The 22,174-nt window shown below is 40.1% G+C and overlaps 1 protein-coding gene across 1 annotated transcript; it reads left to right on the forward strand.

The window, feature by feature from the left end:
- Window positions 1-3,121: 3,121 nt before the first annotated feature.
- On the forward strand, window positions 3,122-20,317 carry LOC145500837 (gamma-aminobutyric acid type B receptor subunit 2-like). Its single transcript, XM_081480373.1, has 16 exons — window positions 3,122-3,485; window positions 4,339-4,491; window positions 8,304-8,480; window positions 9,150-9,272; window positions 10,068-10,133; window positions 10,423-10,647; window positions 11,943-12,185; window positions 13,148-13,211; window positions 14,267-14,359; window positions 15,541-15,691; window positions 16,831-16,963; window positions 17,367-17,477; window positions 18,057-18,179; window positions 18,902-19,240; window positions 19,544-19,664; window positions 19,899-20,317. Exons 1-16 carry the CDS (start codon window positions 3,255-3,257, stop codon window positions 19,970-19,972), a joined length of 2,427 nt encoding a protein of 808 aa, XP_081336499.1. The 5' UTR covers window positions 3,122-3,254; the 3' UTR covers window positions 19,973-20,317.
- Window positions 20,318-22,174: the final 1,857 nt, after the last annotated feature.

Raw genomic sequence — 22,174 nt, forward strand, 5'->3', positions numbered from 1 at the left:
TCATCTGATCGAAGGAATTTCAATGTGACATAATTTAAATATGTAATTGCAGAGAGTTCTGTCCGAGAACTGGAACTTCGTAAAATTGTTGTATGATTGACTGATTGTTCCTTATTCATCCAAGAATTTCGCGCATATACAGAAAGCGAATGTTTACCCACCTTAATAATAAATGGCGCGTCAACAATAAATACGGCAGCGAGTGTATGAAAAACACTAAGACCTAAGGCCTAAGACTCCCTCCGAATCTCAAAAACAAGTCAAAAACAGCACCCCCTAAGAGTAATTACACTAATGGCCGCCGCACAAAAATACTCAACTTTTTGCCAGTGGAACCCAGTCTACACGCCAAGTAGAAACCACCTGACTAACGCTTTGCTCTCGTGGACAAATAAATAAATAAATAAATAAATAAATAAATAAATAAATATCGCTGGCGTTGACATGCATTCCGCTTTTGCTGTTGAATATTTTTATGCTTTAAAAAAGTAGGGTCACCGTACCAGTTTTTGAGATATTAACTTCGTGGATAAGGTATTTTAGCGCGCGGTCTAAGCGCAAATTAAAATCTCGACTTTACAAGATCGCCCCTTGCGCATGTGAAGGCAGTCCGCTGATCAGTGAAGCCCGCAATTTCACGCGAATAAACGCGATTTGTCCGCGAATAGTGTTTTCTTTTTCGCTGTTTTCGTTAGCAGCATAAGCGGTAAAAGAACAGTACCATGAATACCCGGAGGTGAGACTAGCCAAGTACAAAGAACGAAGAAAACCTGAAGAGTAGTTTTTTCCTGCTGTTTTTTAGATTGCTAGCAGCCGCGATCGATCGCAACATCAACACCACAATTTTCGTTTATGTTCCAGTTCAGCGGTTTAAACGGATCACGGAAGTGATGTTTTCCTTTGAAATTGCCTGAACGATGGATGTTTTCGAAATTAAAAATAACTGATAACGCAAACAGGTCACTAAAGCTTAGCGAACCCTCGAGTGATCGCATGATGCCTCGCGCTGAAGTGCGCGCTAGAGCCCTGGCGACTCATGGAAATATCACTGTTTTGAGGCACCTTAAGGTGCCTAATATATCACAGAAGACGTCAAAATGTGGTAAGAACGTCAGTGACACACTCGGCTATCGCCTCGTGTGCCACTTTTCGGTTCTTTCCATATTTTGTGATCCATTATTCAACAGACACAGGGCAACATGGAATCTATTCTTTAGATAGAGAACGATGAGAGAACCAGATTCACGGATTTCCAATAGAACACACTTGACTGGCTATTAAATATGGGTTATTGACCAGGTGTAAATATCCAGCCATTCTGACCGAACAAGCATGGTTAATAAAGGATTTATTATATGGCTTTCGGGGAATTTATTCTGTGGGATACAGCATGTAGTCTCGAGAGGGCGGGATAGCGCCATCTTGCCTGTTCGGGTAGCCAATCACAGCGAAGGATTTAGTTTATCTTACCCGCTCACGGAGTTAGCCATGTAAAAATGACTGGTATTGCACGAGAAGCTCGACCAATCAGATTGCCGCATTTGCATCTGTATACTAGTAGAATTCTACAACACAACTAACAACAGCACTTTGACCACGTCCAGCTCGTGACCTGAACATCACGATGGGGATTGCTTACTACTAAACTTTGATAGCGAGTACTTTGTTGGGTTGTTTGAATGACCCCCTCAAAAGGAAGGGGGTCATTCAAACAACCCGAGCTCTCTGTGTTTGTGAGCAGCCCAGTAGACGTCAAACGTTTTGTTCGCTAATTTTCTTTCTTTAGAGACAATTTGTGATCTTCTTGTCTGTGAGGAGAATTACGATTATATTGAGCGAACATCTCGTAAAGAAGTTATTCCGTGCTGTTAACAGATCGGTTATGATAATAATCGTCCTACAGTGGGGTGGTTTCGGTTTTTAGGAGAAAAAGAAAGCGGTCCGTGGTTTCGAATGAACAAAATATGGCGGTTTGCGTAAGACCCTCAATAGTCCCCGCAGTAACACAGCAGTCAAAAGTCGGGCATGCGCAAATGGGTACATTTTTTGGTAGCCGCGCGCAGATTTCCCGCGCAAAACATGGGAAACAACCGGTGTCACGCAAAATGTGCGAAAAAAAATTGGAAGTTCATAGAAATCTGTAAAAGGAAAAGAAAGTAGGTAAAAGGAAAACTTAAGACTTTTCAGACACAAAGTTTATTAAGTTAGCGGTGTTCCGTTGATTTACCATTTTGTTTTTAGCTTTACCAAAAAAGGTTTATAAGTCTTGAAAACCCGTGTCATGCTACGAGCCGACAGCGTAGTATATTTTTATTTGTTTTTATTAATCCGCACGGTGCGTGACGCCGGAAACGGACGAAAAACGGTGTGTAAAAGAAGGGAAAATGGGAGAAGAAAAAGACAATTGCAATGATTGGGCTTCGCTCAGACGAGCTGGAAAAAGTTTGGCAAGGACTGTGGGGATTCCATCCGGATCCTGGATTTGTCTCAAGCACAGCAACGAGATGAATCGAAACGACAAACTATGTTCATGTCCATCGTCATGTGGGCATAGCTGGCCAAAATACCGATCGCAAACCGCCTGTACCTCTTCTTTGACCAGGTGGGAAAATCTTTTCTAAACTACAAACCTGGGAAAAACTGATGCACTGAATGCAAAGTCGAGGCGGACAAAAAATTCAAGGAGCACGGAAAATACACACCGCGGAAAAGAAAGACCTACAACAAGCAGAAGTTACAACAATTTTTAAATCTTATTTCTGTAAGCTCTCGTTTTACAGGCTAAAACATAAACAAACATATCAATAACGAGGAAAATGTCATTTATAAGATGCCGATGACCCACGAAAAGAACAGTGTCATGAAAATATTTTGGCCGCCTTTTAGTTGCTCCATTGCTCGCACATGCGCAGACGTATGACCGCTGTGTTCCCCTCAGTAGGGTCCGCCGAAAAAAACGTCATTCTTATCGCGGACCAAAAGGATCACGGCGTCTGGGAACAAAAAAAGTCCCTTCCTAAAATCAACGTAAACACAATTTTGAAGATCAGACACTCGCCACTGTCACTACAATAAATGTATATGAGACAACGTATTTTTGCGATCGCCGAAAGAAGAAAATTCTAATCTTAGTCTATCTGGCTTATTTTCTCAGTTACAAAAATTCAACAGCTTTCCTTTCTATTTCTTTTTTATTGTAGTTCCACATCAGTTTTTGACCTGGAAGTCGCTTCACTAACGCTTCCGTAAGTGCGATGAATAGTACAGCGGTTATTTCCGCTCTTGTCATCGTCGTGGTGATTGGATTATTAAAGTGTAACGCCAACAAGACGAAGCTCATTGTTACCGTACTGGAGAGAAGGATCACGAAGAAAGCGACATCTGTCGGGATAAACCTCGCAATAGAAGCCGCCAAAAACTCTTCGGATTTAAACGCTTTCTTCGACAAATATGAGATAGTCATAGATGGCCCTTATTACACAAAGGTACGTTTTGTAGAAGAAAACATTTAATATCTATAGGCTGTTGACCAACCCTAAGGTCAATATGGGTCAGTTGGATATTTGCCAAGTTCTTTTACTGCGTGTTTATATGGAACAAGACGTAGGCTTTGAAGCGAGAAAGTTATGCCCTCCAGAAACCTTCGCTATTAATCGCTACAAAAGGAAGCTGCTGGTATGCGACTATGAGAGATAGAAATAGAGGTAAAATATTAGGAAGAATGGAAAATTGAAAAGATTTTATGGCAGCTTGAAAACTTGCAAAATTACAAGGATTTGTATGGAAAACCACTGCAGCTTCCTTCTAAGCTTTAACGTCCATAAAAAGTTCCTCTTAAAGGATATAAAACTGAACTTGAAAATTTATCATGTTAGCTTATTTGTGAATGTGTTTAGCATTTCTAAGCGATGGATTTTCAATGACTAAATCAGTGTGTTCTTGCAAAACAAGTCACGTGACCAACTCTTACAAGGGGCCTACAGGCTTCCCTTCAAAACTAACATAACTCGGAAAACAAGGTTGAAGGGTTTTGTAAGTAGTCCAAAAACTTCATCTATAACTTGCAACAAATGTTTATTCGATAAATTGACCAGCTCATTTACAGACAAATGGGAAAAAAAACTATTGTATTCTCACCAGTATGGCAGTTCAGTTTTCACGGAATGGAACGTGATTAATTTCACCTCTTTGAAACTCTAAATGTCAAGGTAATTCCTATGTGCGTTTAAAATATGTCAAACGTGTTCTAACAATAAAAAAACTACATTTATGACAGACAATGGCACCCAAAGACAACACAATAAGTTGAGTGTATTATTAAAATCTGTTCCTCAACAGGGGCTCCCAAGCAACGCTATTTTTTTTTCTACCTTTGCGTTGAAAGATAATACAAAGTACAATGGATCACGCCCGTTGATTCTGCTCGGTCCTAACACACCCGGCGAAGCCTCCTCGGCATTGAATGTGGTACAATTTTACGGGAAACTTATGGTAAGAAATGAAATAACCAAGACTATAGTAACGGAGTAGTGATCTCTATCTATAGAGCATAGACATTAGTCCCAAAACCTTTTCTCCATTCCGACGCTGTTTCAGCGTTTCAAGTTCCAGCTTGAGCCAAGCACATCCGAGTTGACCAAATGTCTTACTAAAAAAGAGCCCAGGTTCTAGTCTGGTCGTGACGTCCCTTCAAGAATGACATTTTTGAAGCAAAAAGAATTTTCTGCTGAATCTACAAGTTAAACGCGTACCCTGGAACCATTTAAGACCCTTTGCAGACAAGCGTAACTCTCCATTTAATCAGTTAACCTACGATCAGGCTTTTTTTCAAGCGAACGGGGAAAGGCAAACAAAAACGCCAGGTGCATTCATCGACATTTACTTCACGAGTCGTCTGCCGCCCCTTGGCTGCTTACCTGTCATACGATAAATGTAAGCCAATCAGATTTCACTGGCAATTCATCGTTTCCCTTTTAATTGGCAACCGCACTCGACACGCCCCCTATTCAATGGCGTTACTTAACTCTGAGCGTATGTCGTATTGTATTTCACTTTCTATTACTCTCGTAGCGGTCACATCGTTTTTCTACCTCGTACAGTTTTTCTCCCACCCATCCTCCCCTGCTTTCTGCATTTCTTAGCGATAGGGTGGGTGGCGGAGAGGTTTATTTCTCAGTTTGTAGGTTCTATGATTTATCTTGTGTCTTCGGATGTGGAAATAAACTTTTCTCTTGGCCAAACGCAAACGGTGTTGATTATGTCTTGTTGGCGGGGACAATTCGTCCGGTTGCTAGGGCGAAAGCGACAAAACGCGAGTAGTATATGGCGCTTATATGGGCCGTAACCAATCAGGCGCCGAGAAAGACAATAAGCTATTGTTTGGAGTACAATGGATTCTATTGTTCTCTAAATCCAATATGGCGTCGGTTAGTTTTCAGCCAATCAGGAGACGACTTGAAAATTGAAGATGGCGGTGCCCCTGAAAGTGCGGCCATGTTGGAAAACAGTCCACCAGCCTCAACAGAGGACCTGGGATCGGTCTCACGGATTCCATGGCGGCACAATCGTTAAAAAATCGATAAAATACTTACAGTATATTTTCACGGATTTCCATGAATACACAATCGTTACAAAATCGATAAAATACTTGCAGTGTCCGGCCCTAAAACGCACAGCTGCAGAAGTCCTTGCTGCTGTCCGCCATGATGAAGACTGAGAGAAATAGGTCCGAGTTCCACCTCTATAGGCTACCGCCAAGCACGATGGGACGATGACGTCATCGGGAACCAATCGGAGAAGACGGCGATGTCAGCATCCATGATGAGATACTTACCGGCTTCCCAGTACCCCTCTCTTAAGGAGAGTATTAAACCTTGAGATCTCTGCGTGATGTCATAACGTTAGGGATTATCCCTTACACAAAACAAAATAAACAGAATTAATAATAAAAAGCTTACCAATTTCTGAAAGTCTTCCATGTGATTGGTCGTTGATTTACTCCATCAATAATCGAAAGCGATATGACAAGAGTGTTTTCAAAAATTGGTAAAAAAAAAGGAAAGGAATTAAATGGTTGTCACTGGCTAAAAATATGGTTATCGGACGTTTCGGCCACTACTGTTGCCTTCTTCAGCAAAAGATGGAAAATGCAAATGTTAAACGGCGTCCTGCTAGAATATGTAATAGATGTGTGATAAAACTAAATGAGCAATAGTCTCTAGAGTATTCTTAATGAGTGTAAAAATTCTTAATGCCATTGTACACGTTCGGTAGCGCTATGTGTTCGTTTATAGCGTTCCTGTCTCGCAAGGAATGCCAAGCTTCAAGAATTAGTCTTTGTTTCCATACTGATGATCTGTCGACAATTTCAACGTTCTCCAAATCTATTTGGTGGCCGTTGAGCATATGGTGTTTGGCCAATAAAGAGTTTTTGTCCAATGTTGCTATAGCCTTTGCGTGTTCTTTCATACGTGTTTTTAACGCGCGTGATGACTGACCAACATAAACACAGTCACAATCTTTACATTTGATCTTGTAAACAATGCCTCTGGAAGCCTCTTTCTCGATCTTTTCTTTAGGTTTTTTGAGTATGTTCGAGATGGTACGAATGGTTGGCGGCCAACTGAGTAGACAACAAGAAACGAATGATACCGACCATCGTGGTTTTGTCATCCTCCCCTACGCCAAAGGTTTTTCCGAAAAAGTCGCAAACGTTCTTCGAGGTTTCAATATCAAGGTCGCCCATAAACCTATTCGTACCATCTCGAACATACTCAAAAAACCTAAAGACAAGATCGAGAAAGAGGCTTCCAGAGGCATTGTTTACAAGATCAAATGTAAAGATTGTGACTGTGTATATGTTGGTCAGTCATCACGCGCGTTAAAAACACGTATGAAAGAACACGCAAAGGCTATAGCAACATTGGACAAAAACTCTTTATTGGCCAAACACCATATGCTCAACGGTCACCAAATAGATTTGGAGAACGTTGAAATTGTCGACAGATCATCAGTATGGAAACAAAGACTAATTCTTGAAGCTTGGCATTCCTTGCGAGACAGGAAAGCTATAAACGAACACATAGCGCTACCGAACGTGTACAATGGCATTAAGAATTTTTACACTCATTAAGAATACTCTAGAGACTATTGCTCATTTAGTTTTATCACACATCTATTACATATTCTAGCAGGACGCCGTTTAACATTTGCATTTTCCATCTTTTGCTGAAGAAGGCAACAGTAGTGGCCGAAACGTCCGATAACCATATTTTTAGCCAGTGACAACCATTTAATTCCTTTCCTTTTTTTTACCAATTTTTAACATGCCTGGCTACACACCGAACATTTTTAAGAGTGTTTTCCGTGCTTTCTTTCTCATTTATGAGGGTTCAGTAACGTTGTTCTCCAAATCCAAGATGGCGCCGGTTAGTTTTCACCCAATCAGAAACTGGTCAAAATTCTTGTTTTTCGGCCATTTCAATTTCAGGAGAAAAAGAAAACAGCGGTTACAAACATAACAAACGGGTTTTGCATGGTATATTAAACTTGACGTTTCGTATGCTACAACATACATCTTCAAAAGTGACGCTTACAAAATATGACAAGATTTAAAAAGACTAAAACTAAAGCGAGGTATTGGTAACTAGCTAGACGACAATGAACAAAAGAAATTATATCCGGTGTGAAATAATAAAGAAAGAGTGTTTCCTACCGACGTTCTCATTTAGGGTGGGTTTTAAGTCCCGTATTAACAATGTTTCCTTGATTTTACACTATAAATCACATTGACCACTTGCTACTGAGAATCTCAAAATGGTCCCATTTGATGTTGTGACGGGTACAAGTTGAATGATCAGTAACAGCGGAGGCGTGACCAACTTGAGTGAGAGCTTTGAAGTGCTCCGTCTTTCTGTCGTGCAATCTTCTTTTGGTTTTACCGATGTAGAAAACATCACAATCCCAGCAACTGGCTTTGCAGACAATCTTCGATTTCTGCGAGCGGTTGAAACGATCTTTGTAAGGAAAGAAAGACTTAATTCTGTGAGTGTTCTGAAAAATAACCTACGGTTTACAATTAAAATTTTCACCAAAATTGAAGGGATTAGTTTTTAAAGTAATTAAAGTGTTAAAGGGCTGCACTAAAATATACCTAAAAAGAAGCAAAACAAGGATGGCTAGGAATGAGGAATCTAGCTTAAAATAGTCAGAGTTGTGTCTTGGATTAACCATGTAGCTGCTAACAATCAACAAGCGTTAATTAATTAACTTTAAACTAACCATCTTTTATTTCTTTTCAACAGGTGACATACCTAACAACTACTTCTGAAGTGAGCGAACTCGAAAATAGTTTCGGATTTACCTTTGCGCCAACAGCGTTCACATTCAATGCTGCAAACTTTCGACTGATGGACTACTTCAAGTGGAAGAGAGCCGCGATCGTGTATGATTTCCTGGAAACAGGAGGACTTTATGTGAAGGTGGGGCCTAAAATACATTAAGCATCCGTTAATAAACCTAATAATAATAGTTCGTTTATTACGAATTATATGATATCAAAGTATTAATGGGTGAAATAAATAAATAACTAAATAATCTGGTGGTAGACGTAGATTGATATATTATGATTTTTTCTTAAATAGTGATCATGACTCTTTTAATCTTAAGCCTAATATTCTTTAGAGTTCCGCTTGTTCTGTTTCAGCACGGTCTTACCAAACATTTTTGATATTCACTCCTTGAATGGCATTCATCGAGTGAATATCGTGTTTTCCATCGTTCACTTCGAATACTAGCTTTCATTTACATGTAATACTCGACGCCATCCTCTCCCTTAACTCGCTACTCTTGTGCTAAAGCTTCGAAACTAACCTTCTGAGTTTGATTGTGTAGATTGCTGTAATTGGGTCAGTGTTAAATTAGCCCGCTGTGTCATTTTTAAGTATAATTACAGGATAATTACCTAACTCGGTTCGATAGGTATACGGAGCAACAATGGCCGAGCGGGATGAACAGCAATTCATACAAAGCAGGAGCTATATATATGTCATAGAAATAACGCAATGGAATAACAAATTCGTTTATTTCATGGTGTGACTAAACTTCACTCAGAATAGTAATTGCGAATTGTTCTTCATATCAACTTTCAGGTAGTGGGTGATCTTATAAACCATCCGGATTTAGATATCATCGGATCTGAAGCAATTAATACAGGTTTGCTGGGACACCAAAATGTAAAAGAGGACATCACAATAAAGCTTAACAAACTGAAGGTAATAATTCACCCTCAAGACTAATCCCCCACACAGGCCTAACGTAGTCCATCTTGGGTATTAGATCACTCCCGGTTTCGGAAATCCTAACACCGGAGAGACTAGAAATAGCCAGTCCTGTAACGCAGAGTTTGCTCTCGTGGACCGCCAAAGCAGCTCTGTGGTACCATTATACGCGAAAGAACTGGGTACCATTGCTAAAATTAATCCGAGAGGGATTACCTTGAAAATAAAGCCTATTTTATTATATTTTTTCATCCTCTCTTGCCTCGCTTGAAATCACTTAACTAAACTGAAGTAAATCAACTTTGTTTAACAAGGATAGCACACGAAAGTCTAGCGACTGAAAAACCTGGACTGCTCCTGCACTGGACTCGAGACCAAGCGGGTCAGGCTAGCCAGAGCCCTTGCCAGGTCATTGCTTTGTGTTTTGGGCAAGATATTCTTATCTTACAGTACCTCTTGAGGGGCATGAATGGTTACCGACCAATGTAATGCTAGGGCCAGCCCCAGCCATGCGATGGACTAGCATCCCATCCAGGGAAGAAGAGAGTAGAAATACCCCTGGTTGCTTACCGAAATCCGGGATAAGCCTCAGCGACATGGACCACTTGGCCCATCATACTTTACCTTTACCAGTGAATCAATCAATCAATCAATCAATCAATCAATTTATTTATGTCAAAACCCTTGACAATAAGTAAGAGTATAAGAAAATGCGTAACATAAAGTTATCTACCTCCACTATTTTTCGTGAAAAAATAGAAATGAATTTTAATATGGACTTTTAATTAGGAATTGGACGCTAAAATATTTCTGGGCGAATTCAATAAGAGGGGAGCTAGTCTCGTGCTTTGTGAGGTGAGTTTTTTTTTAACAGTGTAACTTTAACTTGTCTAGTTATTACCGTCCAACCCTAAAAAGTAAATTAAATGTCAATACTTTTTTTCATTAACTATGGAGTGATTCGAGAAGCGTGGAAACAAAATATAAAAATCAAGTCCAGAGCAAATTGTTTTTGGCTGAAAGTTATCAGAAATAGAATTATAGTATCTTTCACTCAGCTATATTTTGGGCGTCTGGGCATTATCATGTATTTTTGCATTTGTGATTAACTTAACAACGATGTTGAAACAGGCGTCAATTACAGGTGTTCAAGATGGACTTGTATGGACCGGAGTTTGTTTGGATCTTGCATCCGGATGCCGGAACCATAGAGGACTGGTATAGGCTTGCTGACAACGAGAGAAAAACGAATAACAAGACCGAAACTTGTACCAAAGAGCAGTACCAAAAAGCTGCTGATGGAGCCTTCATATTCGAGAAGAATATCTTATATCGATCTGATGAAAATACAACTACTGCTTCCGGTCTGGTAAGAAGCATGTGTCGACACTTTGTGAGGGGTAAACAACAATATCATTCATGCTAGGTTTAAGGAGATAATAATTCTTAGGCCCCGTCCACACGTATCCGGATATTTGTTTTCTTTCCGTATTCAAAAATTTCCCCGTCCACACGTGGCGTATTCAAATCGAATTCGCATGTCCACACGCATCCAATGGTATCCGGATTCACTCTAGAGAAACGAGGCCTACACGTTGTGCCGCCATATTGGTTTATTGTTCGGTAAGAGACTGGGCACGATTTTGCAACGTCATCGGATTTTCACCGTCCACTCGTTATCGGATTCATTGCGGATTTATGTTTTTCCACTCTGGGCCGGGTTGTTCGAAAGCCAGTTAACGATGACCCAGGATTAAAAGTTAACCGAAGTATTAATTTTTCTTCGATAAAAATGTTTACTGCTTACGTTTTGTGTAGTTTGAGCTTAGTCAAGCTCAAAACTGAAGGATAAACAGCATAAACAGAAAACATCACCGAAAAGTTACGAGAGCGGATTCAAAAATATCCGAATTCGCTCCCCAATTCGGCGGATGCGAGTGGACGGAATCCGGATCCGGAAAGAAAAAGTTGCCGATTCAAAAATGTCCGGATACGTGTGCACGGGACCTTGGTACGAAAAGTGCCCCCATTATTTAAAGACGGCTCTGTGATTAGGCGGAGGATACCGCTTCAGATTGCAAACTAAGAATTAAAAGCATTTAGTTTAGGGACGGAATACCTCTTAGCTTAGGCAGGGAAAACCGTGCGGCAAACTTCGGATCAATAGCGATTAAAAAAATATATTTCAATTTTCAAGCTATACTTAATGATTTGTTCAATAACAGAGCATGTATGCGGAACACTATTACGCGCAATGCGTAAACACGTTGCAGGTAACTGCTAATTTCTTGGTTATTTTTAATACAAACCAGACACTAATGTTTGGTAGTAGTGCCAGACATTCAGAAATATTTTTCACCTAATAATATACATGAAAAATTACTCGTCTCTGATTGGCTGGGAGCAGTGCAGTTCAAGTGTAACACCAGTGCAAATTACACATCGAAATTATGGTTTATGATTGGCTGAAAAACTATAGATTTTCCCGTAAACACCTCACTCTCGGTTAATAAGTAGTTAATTATGTATGACTGAGAAAATTCCGAATGTCCACTCGTTCATTTGCACTGTAATGCAAATTGATCATTTGCGTTATACTGTTTTGCTCTCAGGCAATCACAATGAAGTAATCTTCTTGGTCATATTGTGTATTTTTTTTTTCAGACATTGAGGGAAGTCTTCAGTAAACCAGAAGTGAAAAAACTCAGGGACGACTCAGACAAGATCGAAATGGCAACAGCATTTGATACGATGTGGGCCATCATACTAGCCTTGAAAGAAGCTAGCACCGCATTGCAAACAGCCGATGAGCCACTGAAGTATAATGTGGAAGAAATAGTTGGTAGTTCCGCGGTAACTAGGACTATAGAAACAAAGCTCCGTAATGTGAGCTTTGAAGGTCTTACGGTAATTGCTTAATTATTTGCTTTTCTAATCCTCTGGTTCCCATAGCGGAGCGGCGGCGGAGAAGTGTTAGGTGATGACTCAAACAATGACTGTGAAAAAGACCAGCATTTTAAAGCGAGTTAGGTGTGTAGGCCCGGGGGGACTCCCATATAAAAAGGAGGGGGTTGCTCGTCGGAAATTTTGAAAACAACCCCTAAAAGGTACCATGGTCTTGTTTTTTGGGGGTGGCTTGAAATCTTTTTCATCCCCAAGAGGTACCAACTGTAAAACAACACATTACCTCCTGTTAATTTTTTTTCGGTTCAGTGCCCTAAATGGTACTGCAAAAGCTCCCGCTGTTGACCTTTTGATGCTGGACACCCTAGAGAAGTACCAAAACCGCTTTTTAACTCCCAAAAGGTACTACGAGCAGCCCCGTTATTTTTATTTGAGAGTTCCCCCAGACCACCGTGGGGTGTATAGGACGGTACTCGCCAAATTCCAACATGCAACGGTCACACCTACCATTTCACATTTACCCTGAGGGCACTCCCTTATATGGGCTATATAGGTATATGCGGCACCAAAGGGTAGGGTTTTTCAGCCATTTTGATTATAAATAGGGTATCGATTTTGGCCATTTTGGTCATAAATAGGGTATGGCTATTGCACTCTTAATCTAATTCTTAAATTAACTATGTTTTTTAGAGGAAGCTACTTTTTCATCATTATCGATAAGACCATCAACAAAAGCCTTCATAAATTATGTTTGGGGCAACTGTGCCAGCCGCAACGGTCATAAATAGGATATTAAATTTTTGGTCAGGTCATAAATGGGGTATGGAAAACCACAGATTTTGGTCATGAATAGGGTAAGGAAAGGTTTTGGGAAGCGGGCCGCAGACCCTACACATTATTTGTGGGAGTAGCTCCCCAGGACACCCTAACCCCATAGATAACGGTTTCTTTTTTTGTGTTTTTAGGGTCCGATATCGTTTACTGGCAATGAGGAGAGGGAAGGAATAATAGTAGTGAAACAGTTCCAAGGTACATAGCTTTCTTGATAGAATGTTTTCATCTCAGAATGGATCCAATTCGGTTTCTAGCTCATTCATTAGACTGGCTTTAAGTTGACTGTGGTAGGCGCGGTAGCCTGGTGGTCAGCGCGCTCAGTGGACTCCTGATCGAGCGGTCTGGCTTCAAGCCCTAACCAGGGTCATTGTGATGTTTCTTAGACAAAACACGACTCTCACACAACCTCATTCCTAGGCTCTCTATCCTCTGCCTCCCTTGGCCGTTGGAAGAAGAGAGAGCCTGGGAACGACGTCGACGCTTACAGTGCCCTACATCACCAGCTGGAGTACAATAAATTTAATGCTGAAGGTAACCCTGCGATGGACTAGAATCCCAGCCAGGGGAGTAGAAATACTTCTAGTCGCTCAATGCTACAGAAACCGGGATAAGCCCTAATGGCTTGGCCTGCTTTACCTTTTTACATTGACTGAAAGTAATGTATTAATTTGGTTTTCATTTACTGTGAAAAATGTGTTGCTAATCTATGTGCGATATGTACATGTTGTCTCGTGTAAATTAGCAGTAAATTCCTTTGCTTGTCCTTTCCATTGCTGGAGTTTTAATTGGTCAGCACAACTCCAGCTACACGCTATAACCAGTCATATCCAGGAGTCCATCACCAGGAGCGTGCAACTACCCCATATTCCTGTCACGGCGTTTTCACAGACCGATGTATCTTTAATTTAAATTTACTGCGAATTCAGACCCCCGCAGGAACCTCAGTGACCAATTACAAGCACGGACTTAAAAATAAAGAGGGAATTAGCGTATTTTATTGTTCTATTTTTATTTTGTCGACATGTCCACCTGAGGCCGTCATTTTCTTCCTTACCGATGCGCGCTCATATAGACCAGAACTGAACTATTTCGCGGGAAAAGAAGCCTAAAAATAGACCGGTCTGTAAAAATGCCGTAACATAGCCTTAGTATGGCAGTTGCACGCTCCTAGTGATGGGCTCCTGTCATATCTCATTGAGCACTAGTAGCTTATCTGGATGATTGTTTTTCTGCTTTGTCCCTTGTCACAGGTGGTGGAACGAAGTTAGTCCCAATTGGCCAGCATTTTACAAAACAAAACAAGTTTGAGCTGTTTGAGGCCACCAAGAACTCTTTATGGAAAGGTACAGAAAAGGTGTTACTATTCAATGGGACTTTGTTCGGCCAATGAATACCTCACCTAAATCAGCTTAAAACAGAAAAATGACAAGTCTTACGCTTGTTCTGCAGTGGCAGTAGGTATCTTCGTTTTTGTGTCGTCGTTTGCAAAAATGTAACTTGGAATCGACCAAATTCTCGTTTCGTGTAGAACTTGGACTAAGCTAGGTGACACATTTTGATCAGCTTCTCTCAAACTCAATAATAATTCTATAGTAGTTTTTCTAGTAGTGTTATGGCTGCATTCGCATCTATCATCATGTCAATAACAATTCATCAAGTTTAAACGAAAGAAATCATAACCGTGACGGTGTTTGGATATCGATCTGCGCAATCTCTTTAACACATATTCTTACCTTTTTGTTTCTCCGTTATTTCGTTTGAGTTGGCTTCAATTGTAAAGAAATATCACGCACTCGATTCAGTGTTTTACCACATTTCTAAACACCTAATGGTTCGTCAAAAATCTGATTTCACTCCGCGTCACAGTGTTTGGAAATGTGGTAAGATAAGATCTCTCTTGTTTTATCTATTACATTAAAGTTGTCCTTACACAGTCAGCTGTATAGCAAGGGACATACTGAGTTAATCCAGAATAGAATTGTTCTAGATATTCTTGGAATTGTTAAGCAAAATGTGGTGTCCTCCGGGTTGTTGTGTGTTTTTTTTTTGGTGGAACGTTCTTCAACCACGAGCGAGCGAGTTTTTGAGCGAGAGCAGAGTCATTTACCCTGGTTTGTTTCATGTCTTAGCTGTGAAAGGTTTAATGAATTTACCCTTGTTTATTGAAAATTGTGCTCACATCTTTAGAAGTTCGTGAATACCTAATCAGCTCAGAAATAACTAAAGCAATACAATTATCTACAGTACACTTCCCATGACAAAAATGAGTGTATAACAGAGCTAGAATGGGAGATTGCCAAGCCACATGATGCGATAGGATCCAGTGATATTTCAGATGTTTATACAATTAAGCCCCTTCTCATGTTTTCTACCCACTTGTTTTAAGAAACTCTAGTAAAAAATGTTTTAGATAAATTAGGCGGATAAACGACATAACTGAAATTTGTATAAATTCTTTGAGTTTCTCTCTTTTAGATTAGTAAACTAAAAATGAAATTTATTACCTTGCCATGCATACTTTCAGGGAATAAGCCACCCAAAGATCGGTCAGTTCGATATCAGGAATTTATGATGATCCCGTTACCTCTTATAATAGTCATGTGGCTTATGGCAGCTGTTGGAATCCTCTGTTCTTTGGGTTTCCTGCATTTTAACATCAGCAATGGAAAGAGTAGGTAAGACATTTACCGTCGAGGCCGTGTACTGATACCGTAAATTCTCGAAAAAGTGCCCGGGGCGCTAATTTCAAATTTAAGAGAAGACGCGGGGGGTGCTTATTCGAGGGGTCGCTTAATCGAGGGGGGGCGCTTATTTAATTTTTCCCAAATCGTGCACTGACATGATCATTTTTTTAATAAATCATCTCCACGCAAACAACAACATAAGCTCTTTATCGACGTAAAAATCTGATCCTAAAATTTACATCGCGGCACCATTAGAAATTCACGTGGTCACGAACTGAAACAATATACAAATATAATACTACAAGACGAAAACTATACATCCTTTCCTGTCTCATCACCCGTCCACAAAATAGGGGGAGGGGAGGGGAGCGCTTATACGAGGGGGGGGGGACGCTTATTTTAAATTTTGGCCGATAGGAGGAGCGCTAATTCGGGGGCGCATATTCGAGGTAGGGGGGGGGGCGCTAATTCCAAGATTTACGGTATATGCACAACAACAGAAACTGATTTGTTTAGAAGAGATTTCCAAACATTGAAAACCAGCGACATAAAGCCCGCTTTTGGAAAATACCCTTTTATTACATTTGACAGGAAAGTCATAACAGCATACATAAAGTCTCCGCAGTTCAAATATGTGAACTTTCATAAATTAACTTGTATCTTCACTATCTACGGGTATATTACGAACTAGCAACGTGATCAGCTGCCAGTTGGCTTGATAGCTCAGCTGGTAGAGCACTGCACCGGTATCGCAGAGGTCATGGGTTCGAATCCCGCCGTTCAAGCCTCAATTTTTTTTCAGGCTTTAATTTTATAGTTGCTTAAGTTTTGTATAACTGTGATGATAAATCATGTCTTCACATCTTTCTACCCAGTTGAAGTATACAATATTTCATATAATGACTTGTATCATGACAAAATGCTTATCGATACTGACACCAATTTAGTGCTAAAACTGGCTACTCTTTCAGTTCATGGTCATGAACATGTTTGAAGTAAAATCTATTCGTAGTTTCTCAGTACATATTCATCCCTGGAAAAGTTATTATCCGACCTTCTTTTTGTCGCCCAATGCCCAGCTGATGACCAACCACTGGCGAAGAATAAATCTCTTTTTTTCCTCTTTGCAGAATCATTAAGATGTCATCACCAAATCTCAATAATATTATTATTCTGGGCTGTATGCTTTGTTACACCTCAGTCGTTTTGCTTGGTTTAGATGCGAGGATCCTTTCTTCAGATGAGTACGGAAGCAATTGTAATGTAAGATATAACTTTTTGTCGTTTGTTTTAAAGAAGCTTCCAAATGACTATCGGCCAACTAAAGCCAAAAACCACCTAGCTAATCATAAGGTAAGGAAAGCTAACTTTATTTTAAGTCGTCAACGTGGGGAGTGGTTGCTTAATCTCCCGAGCCAGGGGCTCATGACAAAAACGCACTACTATTTACATTAACATTACTACTTACAATTACTATATTCGCTAAGATAAAATCATAGAAAACGCAACAATTTTTTTTCTTTACACGTAGCAGCCACTGCGTTTTGATCAGGGAAACCTAATTGCGTGTAAGGCGAAGATAGGTCTGATTTTGCACACATGAAATACGAGACGGAGAACCTCCTAAACTATCTTACAGAACGTTAACACTTAATTTGGTCATCAGGCTCGAGCTGCAGTGCTTTCTATTGGATTTTCCTTATCATTTGGTGCCATGTTCAGCAAAACCTGGCGAGTGCACAAGATATTCACAGCTGCCACGACCAACAAAAAAATGGTGAGATTGTGAACTATAGGGACACACTCACTTGGTAAATACTACATAGTTTAATTTCATTAACACACACGACAACAACATACGCGGGCGAGGAGACCAAAACATATGCATAAGATTATTCTTGCTTGATTTCTCACCGAAATCAGCCTTATAAATAGCTTGGTGGCAGCAAAATGAACATGTCTGTTTACAGTTGGATTAAGCTGAAGCAGGATTATGTAGAGTACGATATAACAACTTTCTATAGTTTGAATGAGCGACCTGAGCACACCGCGGTAGCATCATAAACCTTTAGACAGGAGCACATGTCGCTTCTGTCAATAAGTCCTGTCTCATAAACAGTGAAGATCTGTTTGAAACATTCCGATTTAAACTGTATGTTTGATCTCAAGTAAATGCTTCGTATCTGGAACCGCGAACGCCGGAGATCACTGTTTTCATCTATCCTCGACCAGCTGTTAAAGAGGGATGGTGTATATTCGAAGTCAACCTTTCATTCAAGAACATACGGTATCAAAATTTCGGCTACGGAAGGTATGGAAGTGTCCATGACATCTTGCCTTCTATGTTTTATCTCAGGCCATCAAGGATCTTCACCTGCTTGGTATTGTGGCAGGCTTGCTAGCTGTCGATGTGGTGTTCTTGTCATACTGGATTGCAACTGATCCGCTCCAAGCCAAAATACTGACATTTGAACATATGGTGAGACATTTACAATGCTCTTTACTTACTTTAATATCTGCAAGATCGCCTTCTAAATCATTGAATGTTCTAAATTAAAGAGACTCTATTAAAAACAACTTCTCTTTTCTCGACACACGCGTTTTATGCTTCTCGTATTTACCAAGGCGCATTAAATGTTACGCATATTGTGCGTCTTAAACGTAATATATATTCGTCTTAAACAAATACGAGCGGAGCCATTCTAGTTTCTATGGGGGCTAGAATATCTTAAGTTTTCAAATATTTTCGCTTGCACACGATTGGTTTAAACACGTCACGTGACTGAAGAGCTAAAACTGTGGAATATCCGAGTAAAATTCAACAAATTTCTAAACCGCACGTGTTGCGAAAAAAATAATTGAAGGATAATACACACAATACCCTCCATTTGGCACAGAAATATGCTCGGATATTTGTCCTTGGACATTATCTGTTCCTGAAAGCTCACAGTTCTCCTCGAGTGCTATCTACGCTCTCGGAAAACTGTTTGCTTCTCGGAACAGATAATGTCCGCGGACAAATACCCGAGCATATTTCCGCGCTAAAGGGAGATTATTGTTTATCTAAGTCAATGTCATAAAGGAAGAGAACGCATCAAAAACGTTTCAGATAGTTTTAGATAGCGCTTATTACGACACTCAAATTACCTTTTAAAGCCGCTCTCTGTAAAATAGCTATAATCTTGGATTATCTATCTGCAGATCCGAAAGAGCGAGGACATTATTATCATCCCTGTGTTGTACCAGTGCACTTGTCAATACAAAACGTACTTCCTAGCCGTTTTATTCGCCTACAAAGGCATCCTTCTGTTATTTGGTCTGTTCTTGGCTTGGGGGACACGTAATGTTAGCATTCCTGCTCTAAATGACTCCAGGTACATCGGGATGTCGGTTTATAATGTGGCCGTGCTGTCCATCATTGGTGCTATTGTGGCTTTTGCTATGGATGGCTCGGTGAATTATGAAGCTCTATATGCCATTACGTCATTGTGTCTGATCGTGTGCACCAGCGTTACTCTCTTACTCGTGTTTGTGCCAAAGGTAAGAATTTAGTCCAGTTCTGGCCCTCTCTCTTTCACGCAACGCTGAAGCATATTTTTGCGTGACAGAGAGAGAGAGATCCAGAACTGGACTAGCAAGGATTAAATCTGAAAGCTAGCCACAAAATAAGAACAACACCTCGGGTAAATTAAATGTTCCATCTTTTGGTACAACAGAAGAATCGCTGCTTATATTTTTGTGATTGTCTGTGAAAAGTGTACGATTAAAAGATGAAAGATTACTTAGTTAACAAAATATAAAACTTCATTCGATGTTCTGTTCTTTTTTTCTTTTAACTTTTAGATTTACCAGTTTAACAAGAGGGACGAGGCAGTCAATGCCTGTGTTAACCTCGACCTAATAGAGGGGCAGATTTCATCCTGTAAAGCAACACAAACTGATTGGGATATCCCAGAAAGCGCAGGTAAAAAAACAAAACTCTTACCAGCGATGAGATTTTTCCTTAATTTACTCTCTTCTGAGCGTAGGCTCACCGCAAACCCCCATGATACAAATCTTGCCCCAAAATATCCATTACTTTTAGCAATGAGCGATGATGAGTGGAGATTGATGGTGGTATGAATGAAGGTTGGTGGAGATAAAGATATCTGAGAGGCTTCCAAAATTTCTAAACGAAATATTTTTGTTTCTTCGCTAGGAGCCGAGCCTATGACTTTCCAGGCGACAGTGCATTGTTCTACCACTGAGTTACAGCATATTCACGGAGAGTAGGCCTTTGAACAATAAAATAAAAAATAGCGATAGCGTAGGGGTAATGAACGTAACGTCTTATCATATAAAAAAGATCTGACTGTAAGCCTAACCGGCCATTCTATTTTACATCTGCCAACCCAACTTGACATCCTCACCCTCCCTTTTAGGGATTCCTGGAAACCGCTTTCGTAGAAAGAATAGCAAAAATCCCATTTCCGCATGAAAAACCAGGCCATTGCATTGGAAACCCCTCGAGAACGCCAAAGTTCTAAGAAGAAAACCCTCATCAGCTTCTAAATTAAGCAATACCCCCGCGGACTTGCAATAATACATTACATCACATTTCGTCATGAGGGATTTCCAGGGTGCGGTGCAGATTTAAACTGGAATTACCATAGCTTGAGGCGACTAGAGCCATATTGTTACTCCATCACGATGCTAGTACCACATTGGCCGAGGTTAACCCGCAGTATGTCTGTCAAATATAACCATGAAAACTTGTCGGTACCCATTTCCCATTTATGCTTTTTGAGAGTTTGAGGCGATTTTAGAGGTTAGAATGCCTTCTTTCCCTCTAACTTGTAGTAATTCATTCATGAATTACTCTAGTTACCCAAGTTAGCGATTAGCCAATCAGAAGCCATGACTACTGTCCTGGTTTCCTGTGATATCCAGTCATTCAGTTGACCTAATATCAACGGGCGTCTGGCCGTATTTGGTCTGTTGAATTCATGATCGAACTTTCTATGGCACGCTTTGCTAGCACATCAGGTTCCTTTGGCCTCGCCATTTTATAATTCAATCTTACCTACCCCAATTTGGAATAACTCCCCCAGACGATATCAAGTCACTGACCTGATATGATCGGATAGGTATTTACAAGTATCGCCAAATTCTAGTATGGTAAATACCTAGTCGTTTCTTTCCAGTACGCGTCGGCGGCATACATCAGTATCGACTACATTAGTATTGAATTGTATGGAGAAGCAACCATTGGGGCCTATGTCGATGGCCGTTGAATAGTGGCAAGGGTTTTTCCAAAATCAGCAAGTGACGCTTTCCATTTGTAATTCAATATCCCGAAATTGTTTTAGAGTGATGAGAGACTGAAAACTGGTAAATTTGGCAAATGGTGAGGAAATTTCCGCCGTTCCGTTCCGGACGGAAAAAGAGAACTACCTCTAGAGGTAGTCTATAATTTTCGAATGGATTTTCCGTAAAATTACTGCTCCATTTGACTGTCGACCAAAAATTGCAGGCTTTTTTGATTAAATGGTAAGCACCGTGTCTTTCGATAAGTGTGAGGACGAGTAATGAAGATAAATAATGTGATATCATTTGTTGATGAGAATTATATATTCCATTGGAAGGCAAAAGTAATCACACACGATTGGTCTAAACGCGTCAAGTGACTGAATATGGCCCAGCCAAAAATCGGAAATATCCGATCGAGTGATATTCTCCAATTTTGAAAAGATCCCACGTGTTGCGAAAAATATTTGAAGAATAATAATCACAACAGCTTCTATTTGACTTTAATTATATGCTCGGATATTTGTGCTTGAACATTATCTGTTCCTGAAAGCTCACAGTTTTCCTTGACTAAGCTTCGCTCTCGGAAAACTGTTAGACTGTTAAGTTCACAGCCCTCTGTTTTCTCGTATTTTTATTCGATCGTTGATAGCGAGGCTGTGAACAGTCTATAGAAAACTGTTTGCTTCTCGAAACAGATAATGTCCACAGACGAATATCATCTGTGAATATTTTCGCGCCAAATGATCATGATGTTTTATACTGATCGGGATGTTTCCTTTACTGTCTGTATCTGCATTTCTAATTTAACCTTATACGCAAGTTAAATTGGTGATTCTTGATAAACTTGACTGATGAAGACTTCGAGATCAGTAGTCTCACAGACGGCTAGATTTCATTTAGAGAACAGTTTTGCTGTTCTTGATGATTAAATTTTGAATCAAGGATTAGGTGTGGTTCATCTCTGGCCCGATAGGTCAATTCTTATGAGAAAATTCTTTGTTTTATCCGTCGATTTTAAGTTAATTTAACTCTAACTTACTCTTAACATGACATCATAACGTCCCATACCAAAATGTTAATTAATTAAAAGTGAGTTTCTTTAGAGCGGTTTTCGTTTCAGCGTCGAAAAGTAATTGGTTTTGCATCAGCTACGCTGTATCCTTGGCTTAAAAAACTCGCGCCCTC

This window comes from Orbicella franksi, chromosome 10, assembly GCF_964199315.1.
Source record: "Orbicella franksi chromosome 10, jaOrbFran1.1, whole genome shotgun sequence".
Taxonomy (NCBI): Eukaryota; Metazoa; Cnidaria; class Anthozoa; order Scleractinia; family Merulinidae; genus Orbicella; species Orbicella franksi.

Excerpts from the sequence above, each read along its gene's own strand:
- LOC145500837 (XM_081480373.1), top strand. The coding sequence starts at position 3,255 with ATGAATAGTACAGCGGTTATTTCCGCTCTTGTCATCGTCGTGGTGATT. Across the intron at positions 14,360-15,540 it reads CAAGAACTCTTTATGGAAAG|GGAATAAGCCACCCAAAGAT; the intron begins GTACAGAAAAGG and ends GCATACTTTCAG. Across the intron at positions 15,692-16,830 it reads ATCAGCAATGGAAAGAGTAG|AATCATTAAGATGTCATCAC; the intron begins GTAAGACATTTA and ends TCCTCTTTGCAG.